At 36.4% G+C, this 18,961-nt stretch overlaps 1 protein-coding gene across 8 annotated transcripts; it reads left to right on the top strand.

Annotated features, from left to right (window-relative positions):
* The first annotated feature begins 10,930 nt into the window (after positions 1-10,930).
* Positions 10,931-18,207, top strand: LOC110928509 (NAC domain-containing protein 75). Of its 8 annotated transcripts, none has more exons than XM_022171524.2 (6): positions 10,931-11,362; positions 11,643-11,820; positions 12,170-12,801; positions 13,461-13,736; positions 15,458-15,531; positions 17,769-18,207. In XM_022171524.2, the coding sequence occupies exons 1-5, from the start codon at positions 11,258-11,260 to the stop codon at positions 15,491-15,493; spliced, it is 1,227 nt and encodes a 408-aa protein (XP_022027216.1). In that variant the 5' UTR covers positions 10,931-11,257; the 3' UTR covers positions 15,494-15,531; positions 17,769-18,207. The 8 variants fall into 8 exon arrangements, with proteins under 8 accessions (XP_022027216.1, XP_022027217.1, XP_022027215.1 ...); XM_022171525.2 differs by having other exon boundaries at positions 17,766-18,207; XM_022171523.2 differs by having other exon boundaries at positions 15,454-15,531.
* The last annotated feature ends 754 nt before the right edge of the window (positions 18,208-18,961 follow it).

Genomic DNA, 18,961 nt, shown 5'->3' with positions numbered 1-18,961 from the left:
GACCTTGCTCCTAACAGCAAGAGTTAACTATTTTTCTCATTTCACAATTGTAACTCACCCGCAGTGGTGTCCTTTCATTTTACTTTAGTTCAATAAAAGACATTTACTTTTTTATCATAAGATACCATCGCACAACGAGTGCATAAAACGGTAAAACTACAAACAACACCCTTACACACGAAATATTTTCAACTACACAAGTCATAGGGTTACAACATACAGCGCTTACGGCGGGTATCTTGGTAATAGATACACAAACCGCCACAAAACAGATAGGCATTTTTACATACACGTAACCTATCTTAAACAAACCAAGTACTTGTCCCTGTCGTTAAAAGCCAACACATGGGAACCAAAAAAGCAGAACATGTTCAAAAACATCTACTGATGGAAGTTGGGTGCCATCACCACTGGAGGGGTATGCAGCACCACACCACCATCAACAAAAGTAGCTGGATCAACAGACAGGTTGCCAGATGATTCACCATCCACCATCGGAGCCACCATTCCCAAATCGTCCATCTGTTGCTGCTTGGGATAACCACCAGAGCGACGTTGGTACGTAAAACGATATCGCCGGTCATGATCCACCGGAATAAGATCTGTCAGGACGTCAGCTGACAAAGATGGCATTCCAGGATCCATCGGCCGGGGGTCCTCGACAACAACACTTTGGCATGCCCGGTTTGCCCGAGCCGAAGCAACATTGGGAAGTGGCCTTCTTCTTCGAAGCATTAACCTTGTCACTGGATGCTGCAACTGGAGTAAGCCATCTGCAGCATCCAGCACTCGGAAGATTTCGGAAAGACGTTGCCTATACCTTTTTCTCTCCATCCGGTCCAACTACCAAATAAGGAAAAGGAAGGCAAATTTATAGAGAGGTTAAAAAGACTTGACAGTGATGACGTTAGAAGCATTAATAGAAAATAATCATTACAGTGCTACATTTTCAAAATACGGCGGTGTCAGAAATCATGACATTAGCATTAAAATGGCTGTCAAATCAAAACAGATACGGGCACCAAACCCAAGTAAAACAGTGTCATTAGCAAAGCTACAAGAGTACATAACAAGCGAAACAAACAAATCTGTCATTCCTCTTCAGACTCCTCCGCGGGGTCCAGCATCAAACGCAGCGACTCTATACCATCTTCACTCACCTTATCCATCAAATCTCCATAACAAGGCAGTGGCTCGGTGTACGCTGCTTCGAGGGCATTCGACATGTCACTTTGAAGTTTGCTTTTGCAGCATGAAAGTCTGGAGTTATCTTGTCTAACTGATGACACTCCATATAGCCTTTATAAACATCGTCATGATGCCCGGATTGATAAGCAGCAGCGGATAGACGATCAATTAGGTTGGTAAAGGGGGCGACTCACGTAAATACTCAAACGCCCCGACCAGCCCATTGGTTATCAGCCAGTTCCTGTCACCTTGAACAGCCGCTAGCTGGCTAGTCAAATCATCCACTTCGGCGTTAGATTGTGCCAATGCATTTTCAACCTCCTTTAGCTGGGAAGCAGACGATGTAGCAAGCTTGTTATTTTGGGTGACAAGGGAATCACAATGGTCCTGGAGCTCCTTAACCTTTCCCTCTCGCTCTTCCAGCTCCGCCTGAAGTAGCCGAACTTTGGTATGAGAAGCTTCTACTTCGGCTGTCAAGCCTTGGTATCGTTCCTGAACCTGAGACACAAAATCAGTGTCAACACGGAACCTTTCCAATTGTGTCGTTAATTCAAGTCTCACCTTTTGGTCCTCCGCTATGGCCTTGCGCTCCAACTCTTCCTGTATATTCTTGGCTTGAGCCAGAACTCGGTCTTTCTCCGCCACATCGCGGGCCCATATTATCCGTTCCTCAGCAAGGTGGGCAGTAACCCTTTTCAAATCCTCCCCAGCCTTGTTTTTCTCTGACAGAAACCTCGCTTCCCTCAACCCAACGGTTTGAAGTTGACTCTCCAAGTGATGCTTATCATCCTTCAACTCTTGAATAGTAGCCCGCGCTTGGTGGAGTTGGGTGCTATCATGCATCCATCTACGACGAATTTCCGTCAGCCTTCGTGGTAGGCTCACAGAATCAGATATCGAGGAATTCATCAGACCTTCATTGTTTAACCCCTCCACGTACGCCGCCTCGGCCGGGGGATACGCCAGCTCAACCCAGTGTTGAATCACAGGGGGGAAAATCAGCCTTGAAGATTCAGCGATCTTCCATTGTGGCTGATAGCGTTTATCCTGAGCATTGGGATCCCATCGAACGGTCGGTAAGAACAGGTCATCAATCAGACGGGCACCGTCATCAGCGATGCCACTGCTTGACCCCCCCCAGCTTCACTAGCAGCAACACCACCAAGGCTGGTCACCTCCTGTGCCACGGACACTGCGGTAACTTCCTTATCAGCAACAGCAAAAATACTTATGGGCAAGTCAAACAAGGATGTACCAACGCCGCATGTCCGTGGTGTAGCAACAGGGTCGACGGGCACAGCTACAGATAAGGTAGGCATGGGAAGCGGTATGGCACAGCTAATAGCAGCAGTAGCAGGAGCTTGGGTTTTGGGCTCCGTGGATACGCCAATACTGGAACCAGGCAACGACAAGGCCACAGGTGACACAGGAGTTGATGCAACAATCCCAGTTTGTATTCCCGCAGAGGTACCTGCACAATCAAACGAAACGATTTAGAAACACGAAGTTTTTAACCTACATCAGTATGCCAACTCGGTAGGTACATACTTGTCGGGAGAGCATGAGCAGCTTGTACTGCCTCGAAGGCACTTAGGGTGGGGACAACAAACGTTTTCCTCTTTTTCAGGGCACGTCCAGGGCTCGTCATGCCGGCGGACAGCGAAATACCCCGCCCAAGAGAGGCAGATTCCTCAATGGAAGAAACAGCCACATTAGTCGCTGTGTGTTTCTTTCCGGTAAGCTTTATCCGAGCGGTTTTCTTCTCCGACGGAGGAACGCTGGTAGTTGACACAGCTGGAAGGGGGGAAATGTATGAAGCAGGGTCCGCTGGTACAGCGGGTAGAATAAACTGTTCAAGGTGCATCCCTAGCACGTCCAGCTCCCCTTCATCCAGCACGCGGTCAGCAGGCCTTAACGCTAGGTGCCGCGGAGGATCAACGAAATCAAACATACTCCATTCCCCTGCGGAATGTGTATACGTCATTTTTGAAATTTAAGATAAATATGACCAAAGATAGTTAAACATACCTGCATCGTCCCTTTGAAATGAGGGGTACCGCCGGATATCACGCCACAACAAACTCATACCGGCCATCACCAGGGCACCTTCAGGGATAACCGTGCACTCGAAGGGACGACCACACAATTTCGTGTACAGAACGTTTGATACGTATGCATCCTCCGAAGGACTGTCATCTTTGACCTTATCCTTTGGTCCTTTTTCCCTCCAATACATTTCACCAGGAATAACAGAGGCATCAATATAGAAAAACTTTTTCTTCCAATCTTTATCCCTAGAACTGGTAGGAATGTCCCTAAGGCAGGACACATCAGTGTCTCTCCGATCGAAGGTAAAGAAAGGGGATTTCCATACAAGCACGAAGAAAGCCCTAAATACAACTAGTTCCGGAATATGACCTAGGGCAATACAGGCAAATTCGAATTGGCGAAGTTTCACCAACCCAAGGGGATGTAATTGAGAAATGTGAATACGATAAAAATCGAGCACCAATTTAAGAAACTTGGTGACGGGTAACCGAAAATTGCAGAACTTGAAGAAATCACTAAACAACGTGATTTTACCTGATTTTAGAGGAAATGCAGCATCCGTCTTGGACGGCAATATGGGGTTCCATTCGGCCCGGATGCCATAGTCTTGAACAAGATTGTTGTAAGACGTTACACCCCACTTGCAGAAAAGCACATCGGTAGTGGCGGCAGCAGAAGAGGACGATTCACTAGGTTTGGAAGCCATTTTTTGGAAAGAATGATGAACGAACGATTTGGGGGAATGAAATTTAAACCCTCATATATGGTAGTGTTACTTATACGCAAAAGTAACCTTTCAAATTCAAAAAGCCGTACGGACGGAAATACGTGTCCAAACAGGGTAAGCACAGTTGTCATCCCAATGATGACCCAACTGTCACATCCTATCTTTTCGCCGTCATTTCCTCAAAACATAACGGCACTAGGTCCAATGTATTTGGCAATAATCATAATACAATAACTTTTCTTTTTTCTCTTTTAGTCCGAGCTAATGGATTTTCTATCCATGAACTCGGACTGGGGGGATATGACGAGGTATGACCCGCATTGGTCAACCCGACCCGGTTACAACCTATTATTTTAATATGAATATAAATGACTATTCTAGAACTTTCCATATCCGCAAGGAAGTTATACAACCAAATCTCCAACTTTTCGGGAAGATCATGCAAATCCCTAACTTATCGGAATATATCCTAGGTTAGAGGAAACCCTAATGGAAAACCTATAAATAAAGGTAAACGTATAAGGTATGATCATCTTGCTCTCACATAACTTTCTCTTCTCAATTTCCTTTTACTCCCACAAACCGAGACTTATTCTCACGCCGGAGGGTGGTTACAGGAATAACCCCATTCCTGTAACGAGTCCTAACGGTGTTTCTGTTTTGCAGCCAATCGTTCGGGTCACTGATCATTGAAGTCCTAGCCCGTAATCACCGTATAGGTCAGTGTTTCTTCAGGTCATAACCGAAAGTCAAAGCAAAAGTCAGTTTGTTTGACTTTTGGCTAATAACTAGCTAAGAAAATGAAACAGATTAGGAGAAACACTTATTAGTGTTTGAAGGGAAGATTGAACTCAGAAAAGGAGGCCCCAAATGGTTAGAGTAAGCTCCAAGAGATTTAAGAAGTGAAGAGAAATGGTTAGAGTAAGCTCCAGGAGAAACACATTCCCGTATCAAGGTATGCGCGAACGTTGCATCTTACCGGTGAGTATACTGTTTATCATCTGTTTAACGTATCAAACGTGAGAAACTCACTTATTTGACTTTGAAGACAAGTCCTATGTGTTCGAAACACTTATGAATGAGGAACTGGAACTTCGGATGCATGTAGGGCGCGAGAGCAAGTCCGTGAACAGGTTAGTACCAACATACCGAAAAAGAGACGAACTTGACTCTCGGAGCTATGCGGGGGACAAGAGCAAGTCCGTGAACAAGTGAGTACCAACGTATCGACAGAGAGCTTTGTACATTGCAGAAAAAATGAGGTTTTTTTTAAAGGTTTATGGCGTTTGTACAATTAGGGTGCTCTAGGATATATAATTAACAAATGCATAACAAATGAAATGAAAGAAACCATGGAGGAAAGGGGGATGCCGTTGCGCCCTCATTGATGCTGGAGGGTCGTGGAGCATGAATAAGTATGTCAATTGCGGGAAGGGCGTGACATGTATCACAAGATTGAGTACAACTTATTTTGTTTATATTTAAATTAAACTGGTATTAAACAACCCCCGCGTTGCGGCGGGGGCGAGCACTAATGCCACACTACTGCCAGCGACCACCGACACTGAAGTTGCGGTGTTAATGCGAAGAAATTAAACCAAAACGTAAAACATAGAATAAAAAAACTAAGCTGATCTAAGAATCGCGCGTTACGATGAACTCGCGTCTATTTTTCCCTTTTGACAGGTTCATCGTAATCTATATATAATATATATCATTACTACTATACAAACCATAATGCAAACATTACAACAACCATTGCATCAATATGTTACAAATTATATTTATACAAGATTTTGACTAAACTAATTAGATTATTATAAATAATAATTTACAAATAAAACAACACAACTTTGAATGGATCAAACCGATTGAATATGGTAAGATAATGAAACCATTATTTCATTAGGGTACAACCATTTAAGCACAATTTACAACCATACATGCATAAACACATATTGAATTTGGTAAGGTAATGAAACCATTGTTTGATTAAGGTACAATCACTTAAGCACAACTTACAACCAATATTTGATTAAGGTACAAACATTTAAGCACAACTTACAGCTAAACATGAATACATTATTAAGGTACAAGCACTTAAGCACAACTGACAATCAATATTTGATTAAGGTATAAACATTTAAGCACAACTTACAACTAAACATGCATACTAATGTTTCAAATAAATAGTATATAAATATTAATATTAATATTAATATTAATAGTATATAATCTAATGCAACAATACAAATTAATAGCACTAAACTTTAAGCCATGGATACAACTCCTAATGCAACAATATGTTGCAAAATAATAATATATAAATGTTTATATAAGTTAATTTTTGTTTATATTAAATTCTTTAGTTGTTCGTTTAATTTAATTTTTTTATTGGTTATTGAGGATAACATGGAGGCTTTGAGTCTGTGTGTATTCGTCCTATTTTGAACTGACCCAATTTTTACTAACATATATCTTGCCCCCTAACTCAAAATTCATGTACTCGCCGCTCGTTATAGCTTAACTCATATAATATAGAGAGAGAAAGAGCATTGTAAGCGTGAGAAAAAGCAACCATCTTGTTTTTATTTATATTCTTCATTGGTATAGCTTAATTTATAAAAATGAACCTTTATATGTATTAAACCTAACTAATGAAACTGTGTTATATATTTACACACATATTTAGGTGTCCATTCTTTCTCTTCGCATAGGGCCTTCAAGGGTCTCGACTTTTCGGAGACGACCCTGACTATATTCAAAAACAATTTGTTTTACCTTTTAATTTCTATTTACTTGGGCTTTAAAGGAAACAAAGCAGGCTCATTCAAATATCTGGGATTCTGGTAATTGCATACGAATAATCTTTTAAAAATCGGTAAATACTGGCCGGTTATATCGGTATTACCGTTTCCAGATGTAAATCTGGTACGAAACACCCCGATAAAAAAGTGAAACGACATAAGGTTTGTACCGGCGGTAAAATCCGATATACCGGTTTGAAACGTAATACCGGTACCGGCCCAGGGTTATTTTAGTTGGGGTTGTTACTTATTTTTATTATATATATATATATATATATATATATATTACTTATCTTACGTAATTTTTATATATTATGATTATTCGTAACTAAATTCTTACTTAATATTATATGAAACGAAATAGATATCCTCTAGTTGATGAGGATGGCGATAATAGTGAATTTCATCTTTTATGCGATCATGTATTCAACACTCAAATGGATTAAACATGTCGTACACTTTCATTTAAAAGAGCCTGTTGGAAAACTAAATGATTTCGATTATCTTTTGGATTATTTTTTATTATGGATTTACTTTTGGATTATCTTTTAATGTAATCATGCATTTTTGGATTAACTTTTGAGTTGATGTTGTAATTTATAAAAGAGTGAATTGCAAATTTTGTCCTTTATTTTTATACCCTTTTTCAGGCAGTGTCCTTTATCTTTAAAATTGACGAGTTTTGTACTTATTGTTTCAAAATCTTACACGGTTTGTCCTTTGAGCCTAACCCAGTTAGTTTTTAACGCTAAATGAGATCATGTGCATGTCACATGAGGGTACTTTTGTAATTTTACCTATTTAATTGCAAAATAAAGAAATAAAATATATAAAAACTTAAAACACACACTCTCTCTCAATACCCTTTCTCTCTCTATACTCTCTCTCTCTCTCTCTCTCTCTCTCACCTGCTCAAAGTTAAACAAATCCCTAACTCTAAAAGTTCCAACAGCCACAAACAATTCAACAAATTCTGCAACACCTTGCCATCTTTACTAGGTCTGTTGTTGCGAATTTGGGTGGTGGATGGTGGTGCCAGGTGACTTCGTTTTAAAGGTGGTAAATGTGGTGGTCGACGACTTCATTTTGGAGTGGTGCGGTGGGTGGAGGCGGTAGATGTGGTGATCGGCGACTTCGTTTTGGAGTGGTGCCGTGGATGGTGGTGGTTTAACAGGTGGAGGCGGTGGGTGGTGGCGGTGGTGGCGATGGTGGTGTGGGGTGGATTGCGATGGTGTTGTGTGGTGTGGTGTGGGGTGAACGGCCTAAAATTGGACTCCCTTGGTCCAAATCGGTAGAATCAAGGGTGTAGAGGACTAGTTAACACCTGTATCCAGTGGGGGATGTCCGATTCATCCAGATTTGTGGGCAATTTCACAAGATAATGTAACACCTGTCTGAACGATTGAGAGAGAAAGCTGTTGAGGAGGTTATGATTTTGATAATATGTTTCAATATGTTTAGTTTACATGATATGCCAAATATTTGAAATTTGAATGTTTAGTTGCTTTGGTTAATTGTTTACATTTTGCACTGGCCTTCTTGACGGGTGGAGGTGGAGGTAGGGTGGGTGGTGGCAGGTTGTGATGGGGGTGGTGATGGGTGGAAGAGACCAAATTTGAATTGACAAAAATGCCCTTATGTGCAAAGCACATGACCAAATTTAACTGAAAAAACTAACTGGGTTAGGCCTAAAGGACAAAACGTGTATGATTTGAAAACATAAAGTACAAAACTCGTCAATTTTAAAGATAAAGGACAACGCCTGAAAATGAGTATAAAGATAAAGGACAATACTTGAAATTCACTCTTTATAAAATTATAGAGTTAGCTAGTCAACCCGGTTGAACCGCTCGGTACAACCTGGTTCAACCGGTTGAACAATTTTTTTAGCCTAATCCGGTTTGATTTAAAAACCGGTTTATAAAACATTGCATACGACTGACTTCAGTTGTACAAAAAGAAAAAAAAGAAACATTTTGAAAAGTAGGGTCTCTAACTCGGGTCTCGTTAGTAGACTCGAAAGTGCTCCACCATTTGAGCTATATTAAAAGTTCTGGATTAGGATCAAATACAAAGGATTCTAATTGTAAGAAGTGTAAGAAAAATTTATAGAGTGACAAGTGTCCAATAATCTAAAAAAACCCACTACACAAAAAACCCCACTACAAAAAAAAAAAAAAAACCTTAAACATCCACCACCACCAAAAACCTAAACCCCCACCCCCACCCCCCACATCACCCACCCCCAAAAAAGAAAATATATATATATATATATATATTGCCGAGAGGGTGGGGGTGAGTGTTTAGTTTTTTTTAGATTTTTTTTAGGTTTTTGGGGGGTAGGGGAGGGGGGGTTAGGTTTTTTGGGGGTTTTTTTGGTGAGGTATAGTTTTTTTTTTGTTTTTTTTAACATAACTATTTCATCCACAGAAATTGTTCAATCTCAGGGGCAGGACTTTAACTTTGAAAGGTTAGGTTTTTTTTTTTTTTTTTTTTTTTTTTAAGTAAAACAATATCATTTCACACGAAAAAGGGCAATTACAAAGCAATGGCAGGTAGTCGGGCAACAAGTTGCGCCGCCACCCCCTTTTGAATAGAAAAACCAATTCTACTAAATACAAAGTTTGAAACCTTTAGGCGGTGCAGCTTATTGTCCGTCTAGCTTCTGTTTTAATGAAAGTTGTAGGGCGCGAGAGCAAGTCCGTGAACAGGTTAGTACCAACATACCGAAAAAGAGACGAACTTGACTCTCGGAGCTATGCGGGGGACAAGAGCAAGTCCGTGAACAAGTGAGTACCAACGTACCGACAGAGAGCTTTGTACATTGCAGAAAAAATGAGGTTTTTTTTAAAGGTTTATGGCGTTTGTACAATTAGGGTGCTCTAGGATATATAATTAACAAATGCATAACAAATGAAATGAAAGAAACCATGGAGGAAAGGGGGATGCCATTGCGCCCTCATTGATGCTGGAGGGTCGTGGAGCATGAATAAGTATGTCAATTGCGGGAAGGGCGTGACATGTTTGATTAAGGTACAATCACTTAAGCACAACTTACAACCAATATTTGATTAAAGTACAAACATTTAAGCACAACTTACAGCTAAACATGAATACATTATTAAGGTACAAGCACTTAAGCACAACTGACAATCAATATTTGATTAAGGTATAAACATTTAAGCACAACTTACAACTAAACATGCATACTAATGTTTCAAATAAATAGTATATAAATATTAATATTAATATTAATAGTATATAATCTAATGCAACAATACAAATTAATAGTACTAAACTTTAAGCCATGGATACAACTCCTAATGCAACAATATGTTGCAAAATAATAATATATAAATGTTTATATAAGTTAATTTTTGTTTATATTAAATTCTTTAGTTGTTCGTTTAATTTAATTTTTTTATTGGTTATTGAGGATAACATGGAGGCTTTGAGTCTGTGTGTATTCGTCCTATTTTGAACTGACCCAATTTTTACTAACATATATCTTGCCCCCTAACTCAAAATTCATGTACTCGCCGCTCGTTATAGCTTAACTCATATAATATAGAGAGAGAAAGAGCATTGTAAGCGTGAGAAAAAGCAACCATCTTGTTTTTATTTATATTCTTCATTGGTATAGTTTAATTTATAAAAATGAACCTTTATACGTATTAAACCTAACTAATGAAACTGTGTTATATATTTACACACATATTTAGGTGTCCATTCTTTCTCTTCGCATAGGGCCTTCAAGGGTCTCGACTTTTCGGAGACGACCCTGACTATATTCAAAACGTATTATATTTTGTTGTACACTTTTAAATATGATATTTAAAAGTGTAAAAAAACAAACAAACAAACATAAATTTCTCTATTAAAATATGCAAAAGTGTTTACATTCTTAACTAAAATGAGGGACATAGTGAATCATATGAAACCGCCTTTGTTAGATTTAGATTGAGTTGATATTATATACTTAAATTAGGGGAACTAAAATACAAGAGATGAGGGACACCTTTTCCTTTATCTCACTGGCTTCAGTTAAAGTTGTATGGAATTCTGGTGATTTTCATGGTTAAAGTACATCTCTCTCTCTCTCTCTCTCTCTCTCTCTCTCTCTCTCACACACACACACACACACACTCACACTCAGACACAAATACACACAATCTAGTATATATGTTCTGAGAATATTTCCACTTTGGAAGAATATATCTCATCCTAGTATCCTTTCAACCTTGTTTTCAGTTGTATTTTTTTTCTTTAAAAAAGGATTCTTGAACTTATTCTACTGGTTCCATCTTGTTCATCCTCATCATCATCTGTCCACAAAGGACACCAGATCCAAGTAGTAGAAGAAATCAAAGAATAAACAGGATCAAATTCAGATCTTTTTTTATGGGTGTAGATCAAAGTTCAAGATTTCATTTGCTATGATATTGCATAACGAATAAAAATAAGTTGGACTTTTGTAGCAGTAGAAATGAATATCAGTAGCTCCGATCTCATTGATACAAAGCTTGAAGAGCATCACTTATGTGGATCCAAACACTGTCCCGGTTGTGGTCATAAACTCGAAGGAAAACCGGTACTTTGTAAAGACATAATTTTCTTTAGCTTAATACATATATAGTATATATAATCCTTCCATAATATTCTTAGCTTCAACTTAAAGATTTTGACAAATAAGAATCAATACACAAGAGAATAGAATTATACGTGCTGTTGAATTATCTTTCTATATTCAAATTCTTTATCCAAGATATACATATGTATAAACAAATAAATTCCATTATGCTTTTTTTTTTTGTTTGGTTTAAATTTTATGTGATTTATCAATAAGTTCTTGAGATTTTGATCATTTGCAGGATTGGGTTGGTTTACCAGCAGGAGTCAAGTTTGATCCAACTGATCAAGAATTGATAGAACATCTTGAAGCAAAAGTTGAAGATCAACACTTTAAATCTCATCCGTTGATAGATGAGTTTATCCCTACTATTGAAGGTGAAGATGGAATTTGTTATACACATCCAGAAAAACTCCCCGGTAAGTCATAAGCTTATAATATCTATATCGTACACTAGAACTCGATGGCGGTTATGAGTTCACTCCGTCGATCCACAAAAGCAGATCGAAAAAAAAAATAAGAACAAGAACACTCACTAGCACAAGAGAAGTGTTTCAAATACGTAAGTAATTAACTTGTTCATTAATAGTTCATTGAATTAGGTTTTACTTTTTGAAACCCAAAAATAGGGTTTTTTTTTGTTTGTTTTTACTTTTTTGAGTGAAATATGCACTTGTCACACCTAAGTATACCTAATTTTTATGATAATCAGGGTTTCTCGTTTGTTATGACTTTGAGGGTTTCTTTATTCCTTTCTTGATCATCTAGGGGTTACAAGAAATGGCTTAAGTATACACTTCTTTCATCGGCCTTCAAAAGCTTACACCACAGGTACAAGAAAAAGGCGAAAAATCCAGACCGAGTGTGATCTACAAGGCGGTGAAACACGGTGGCATAAAACGGGCAAGACCCGACCAGTTATGGTGAATGGGAAGCAAAGAGGGTGCAAAAAAATCTTGGTTCTATATACCAACTTTGGTAAAAATCGAAAACCCGAAAAGACTAACTGGGTAATGCATCAGTATCACCTTGGACAACATGAGGAGGAGAGGGAAGGCGAGCTCGTTGTGTCAAAAATATTTTACCAAACTCAACCAAGGCAATGTAATTGGTCTGAAAGAGCAATAAATAACAACCTTTTAGCGAATAATGTTCATGTTGAAGGCATGAATAATATGAACGAAATGAGTAACGTTAGTAGAAGCGAAAGTGGGAGTCGCTCTTCTTCAAAAGAGATCAACATTGCCACCGTTACCACTAACACTGATACCGTTCATAGTAATACTAGAGATGAACTTTTGGGCACGGTTATGTCAAGTTACAATCAAATGGATCAAATGCAACATTTCAAACATGTTGATCAATTTGGCTTTATGCCTTATAGTAGAAGCTTCAGTGAGGTATGTTTCTTGATCAATTTGCATAGTCTAGTTGGGGATGATGTTCACATGGGTAACTAGGGTCAATAGGTGCCGCTGAGATGTCAAGGAGAACTTGTAGGATTTTTAAAATTTAAAGTTGAGTTTTATTTTAGAAAAAACATGAATTGGTCATCTAATAGTAACAAGTAAAGAGAACATTACCTTATGATAAAGCATGACTATAAAGTTTTGGGTTCCGGCTGCATTTACAATTTCATAATTTTTATTTTGAGTCTTTTACTGTGATCTCTTGGGTCTTTGTAAATAAAAATGTGAGCTTGAAAGACACTTGAATCTTGATTTATATTGTCTTTTTGTTGCTAATTAAAGAAATGGTTTATTGTAATTAAATTTTTACATCACCTTTTTGGCTTATGGGCATGAAATGAGGTCTAAAAGTGATGATATTGGTTGAGTGCAAGGTTAGAAGAAGAACTCAAAACCGCTTGATTGTTGCTTTTATGATAAACTTTGCTTGTATTATCAGCAAGTCCAATCTCTGTATATATTTTTGTAAATTAATGTCCATACATACATGTATGCTTGTACGTACATATATATTTATGTAAAAGATATACATTATATTCACATGATATTCCATGAAGTACACATAATACAACATTGCTTATTATATGCAGGGAGTAACCGCACAAGGAGAGGCTTCTACCACGTGCGATGAGAGTGATCAGCGAACCCAACTCCAGCAACAGATGAACCTTAACCAAGATGAACAACAACAATATCCACATAATCAATATTATCCACATCAGCACTATGCGGCAACGACAGCCTTCCATGTCAGCAAGCCCTTTCATGCCTTGTCAGCAATCATCACCCCTCCTGCCCTAAATAACACATCCATTATTCTTGGCGATGACTACTTTCATGTCTCTAGGATCGTGGAAAATATTCAGGTAAGTTGATATAAATTACATATATTTGTATTTTTTTTAGATTATTTTTATGCATTCTAGCCAAAGAGAAAATCAATTATTAAAGTTATATGGAGTACAACAAAAACATAACAATAAAATAAAATGATTTTAAGGTTTGTTTATGTTATTTAACGTAATATATATTACAACTTAAAGTGTATGCTAATTACAAAACCATACACATTTTTTATTCAGTTTTTATGAAAAGTAATAAATCATAAACCAAGAATAAGGTAGATTGATTCATATGATTAAAAAAAAAGTATTTTCAGATTGGTTTCGAACATGTGGATTTGGGAAATAACCCATGTTTAATCCTTAATTCTATCATCTGAAGGGTTTATCAAAACTAAACCCCTTTTCGAACATGAGGATGTCCTGCTTAGGTTTATCAAAACTAAACCCCTTTCTAAACAATAAAATGAAACAAAGAACATTCATTGTGAAATAAAGATTAAAAATAATTTTAACCATGTAACTAATTAAAAATAATCATTAACAAATACCATGTTTGAAAACTTTGAAAACCATCCCCATATTTCTAACAATAATTTTTTTATATAAATTGAATTAAATGTATACTAATCTGGAGCATATACAATTTATACGATTCCAACTCTTTAAATAGAAATAATGTAGTTTATAGTGTTTATACGAAATTTTATAAATTTTGTATTTTCATAATCTTTTTTTTAAATATTTAGACATATGAAGGAATTTTTAACCATGTAACTAATTAATAATAATCATTAACTAATACCATGTTTGAAAACTTTGTAAACTATTCCCCTCTTTCTAACAATATTTTTTTGTAATTTAAATTGAAGTAAATTTGTACTAGTGTGGAGCATTTACAATTTTTACGATTCCAACTCTTTATATGAAAATATTGTAGTTTATGGTGTTTAATTTATACTTTATACAAAAATTGTAAGAATTTGTAATTTTTTTTTATTTTTCTTAATATTTTGACGTATAATTAAAGAAAGTTTTTTTTAGCTATTGTCAACCAACTTGAGGACATATACATGATCATATGGATGATTATAAATTTTGTAGAGGACAATACATGATCATATGGATGATTATGTTTTGTTGTTGTGAAGAAATAGAGTACGCAATTATGTCTGTAGGCTGTAGCAATTAAGCATGCATGCATACCATCTATAGCCGGATTTTTGGATGCTTTTGTAAATTAATAATAAAATATATATCATCAATTCACCATAAGTTTAAATTCAATTATATATATATATTTCATAATCGGATCACTTAAGCCGTCTTCATTTAAACCATTTAATTACAATCTAACAAGTTGAAACCATCCCAGGAACTTTTTGTAAATGGTTTCTTTTAATAGATTCTTACTAATTCTTCAAATTATATAATATTTCCACTATTTTTTCCTATTTCTTCAAAATCGAGGGGGTTTCCGAGAATCCAAAACACCCTAACTTGGATCCGCCCCTGAACCATCGTTAGTTAAAGAGATACCCATTAATCTTTCATTGGTTTTACAAACACATTTCCATGATACAAATATTATTTTATCCTTTTTGTTTCATTCATTCAACTTGTTTTTAAAATGTGAACCAAATATACCCTATAGTGTACTTTGTCTATATGTAATTGTCTGCATATATCTATTTGTTTTTTTATGTATAAATTAAAATAACAGCAACAACAACATCATAAGATAGGAGGACGATCAGCATCAGGATTGGAGGAAATGGTAATGGGGTGCACTCCATCATCATCAACTGATATCAAAGAAGTGAGTTTTGCCACCTTTTCACTCTCAATTCTCTCTCTCTCTCTCTCTCTCTCTCTATATATATATATATAATATGAAAATAACAGTACCTAAAAAGGAAAAGGGTAATAAATTTGATATCATATTATAAATTAAGAAGGAATATTAATATAAATTTAAAGAAGTTATTTTCTCTTTATCTCTTTTGATGGTTCATTGGCTCTCATTACCAAACAAGAGAATAAGCAACACAATCGTGAAAAGATAAAGAGCAAAGGAAGTATCTAATTCTATACTCTCACTAAATTACATTTATAGGAGTTAGTTTTCTTTAATTGTTTATTTTACCTTTAATGTTGTTTTAACCTCTTTTAGTTTTACACTTATTTGTAACTATTAACTAATGATGTCAAACATAATAACCCATAAATGATAATAATATTTTTTTTTCTTATGTAGCAAATAAAATTATAACTAAAATGATCTCTCAGTATTTCATTGTCTCCACCCATATATTAATAAAGATTTTTCATATGACTGAAATGAAATTAATTAAATACCTTGTGAACAGCAAGATTCTTTTAGTTTTTATGCAACAAAATTATTACATAAATGCTTGATTTCTACCTTTAGAAAGGAAAACATAACGGTAAAAGTGAACCAAAAGAGCGATGAGCCATAATTTGTGTGACTTGCTTCCTTTTCCTTCTCAATGAACAACAATGGAAAAGGTTAACTAAACGATTTGTCATTTAGGGTGTTTAAAATCCGAACACGCCAACTGGTGTGACCGGGTTAACCGGAACCACATGTACAAGTATCGTCGGTTAATTCACGTACCGGTACCCAATCAACATAGTAAAACCGGTGACTAATCAACATAGTAAAATCGAACTGAACAATAGTTAAGTAAACAATACAAAAACTATTTAAATATCGTGGATCTTGCCTCACTTCAATTCGTCAACCGACCAGTTTTTAGATTAGACTTGACTAGGAAACTGGTGTAAAGTAGTGAACCGTCTAGCCGATTCAATTTCAATATCTAATTAATCATTGCAAGGGGATTATACCACTACATCCCCTTTTAACTTCAAGCATTATCCCCTTTTAACTTCAAGCATTTTTACTGACTAGGAGCCATGTGTCGGATAATGCGTAAGAGAGGAGCTTCATGCATATTAATATTTATATCATTAAAGATGGTTTTATTTAATTATAAGAGGTTTATGATTTATAGTTAATGATTGTTCTAAAACTAGTTGATGCCCCGCCCGCGTTGCGGGGCGATAGCCGAATAGTTCTCAATCAATTAAAAAAACACTACTATAATTTTGTTAGGAAAAAACAAAAACGATGATAAGACTGTAATTTTGGGCTCATGGCAAAACAGTAATTTTTCAGAACTAATGAGTGCGTGTTAGGCAGCTCCTTTAGACGAAAAAAATTAAATCGAGTCAACCAATTAAAACAAAAAACTTTTATAGTTTTGCTAGAAAAATTAAAACGATGAGGAAAACGTAACTTTGAACTGAGGGGGAAATCATAATTTTGTTTCAGGGATAAAATCGTAAATTAAATGGACTAATGGGGTTGAGGGCAAAATCGTAACTTGGCTGTGTGAGAAAAAACTAATGGCAAAACTGTAAATTTAAACGGGGCAAAATTGTAATTTTGAATCGAGGGCAAACTTGAATTTTTTTAGCTGGGGACAAAAGCGTAAATTTATTTTTAAATGAGGGTAAAAACATAATTTTGAACAGATGACAAAATCGTTATTATAAGGGAAAAAACCTAATGGCAAAACTGTAAATTTAAACGGGGCAAAATTATAATGTTGAACCGAGGAAAAAATTGAAAAATTTTAAGTGGGAGCAAAAGCGTAAATTTATTTTTAAATGAGGGTAAAAACATAATTTTGAACTGATGGTAAAACCGTAAATTTAAAACAGGATAAAATCGTAAATTTGTTGGGTCAACAGGGGAGTGACATACATTACTATAAATATAAAGGGGGAAAAATCGTAATTTAGAAAAAAAAAAATTGGGTGGCAGGTGGCGCCCAACTCAACCAATCAAATGAAAGCATTATTGCCGGCGTTGGTTTTTGTTATAGTAGGTAATTTATTATTGGAACTATATATTATTCTGTAACGAGTGGTATCTTCTGAATTATATTGTACCCCGTGGAAGCCATATTTTTTTTAACTTGAGAAACTCTAACCCTAAAAGTTCACATTTTTGTTTGTTCTTAGCAGGAGTGTTCCAATACAAACACACAAGAAGCAGACTGGTTGAAGTACAACTCCACCTTCTGGCCTGATCCCGATCACCATGTCTAGAACCCATCAGATAATCAGGAGATTGTTATACAAAGGATTAAAATCCTAAGAAGAGTGTGATGCCCATAAGGTTGTGACACGTGTATCATGAAGGTAAGATCATTGGACAGGCTCTGTGTACCTGGTGGGCGCTTGAGGAGCAAGACTACTTGGAGGACATATGTTAAGAAATGTTTCGAAAACAGGCAAAACAGGCGAAAAGAAACACATGCGGTACGTTTGAAAATATAATAAATCGTTCAAGAATGACGGAAAGTCATGCACGTTGAAACAAATAGATTTTTTTGGTTTCTATAAAAGTTGATTATTGTAAGAAAAGGATTAATATATATGATAATTTAAACGTTCAAATTTAGTTCCTTCTTTTCATTTCTATATCATGTTATGTGTAAATGCATATGACTTTCAATTATGTACACGTTAATGAAAAAGAAAATATGATTAATAACTATCAACATTATTTTGAATAAGTGCTATTATTTTATGTTGCTAAGTGTAGGACCGTTTTCGGGATCGAAATCGTGATTATCATGATTATGTTCATAGACAGGAAGATTAGAGACGGATGAAATACTTACTTGTATAGATTTGATAACATAACAAAGCAAACCGGCTCGATTAACAAGCAAACCGAACCATACCAAAGGAGTACACATCCGAGGAGAGACCAAATGGTGATCTCTCCCTGTGAGGACTCAAACCTCTAAAACTTTCAAGTGTTTGAAATGACAAAGGGTTGCTATTTATAGCTACACCCCTTTGTCTTTCAAACACACACGGTCAAACAAATAACCCTCTCATTTGACCACTTCAAACGAGCGGGTCTATACACGTTCGTTAGACCGTTTCACTAAGTATTACAAATTCAGCATAAAATAAATCTAATCTATTCGACAAGCATCGGACACAAAATCTGCATCAACAAATTCCCCCTTGTCCGTTGCTGTCGAATGCCGAAAATGCAACTGCAATCGATCTTCAGTCAAGTATTCATCTTCTCTGTGTTAACAAATTCCCCCTTGACTGATGATCCAGGTAAGTAGTATCTTGATGCTTCTTGTATAATAGTTCCCCTCCAAAGTATGCGTATCCGTGTTGGGTGCTGTGCA

This window comes from Helianthus annuus, chromosome 3, assembly GCF_002127325.2.
Source record: "Helianthus annuus cultivar XRQ/B chromosome 3, HanXRQr2.0-SUNRISE, whole genome shotgun sequence".
Classification (NCBI taxonomy): domain Eukaryota; kingdom Viridiplantae; phylum Streptophyta; class Magnoliopsida; order Asterales; family Asteraceae; genus Helianthus; species Helianthus annuus.
This window is presented reverse-complemented; position numbering and strand designations above follow the sequence as displayed.

Bases quoted from the DNA above. Each gene is read 5' to 3' on its own strand.
- LOC110928509 (XM_022171520.2), top strand. From the start codon at position 11,258: ATGAATATCAGTAGCTCCGATCTCATTGATACAAAGCTTGAAGAGCAT. The intron at 11,363-11,642 runs GTACTTTGTAAA...GATCATTTGCAG, and splicing joins ATAAACTCGAAGGAAAACCG to GATTGGGTTGGTTTACCAGC. The intron at 15,532-17,765 runs GTGAGTTTTGCC...GTTTGTTCTTAG, and splicing joins CATCAACTGATATCAAAGAA to CAGGAGTGTTCCAATACAAA.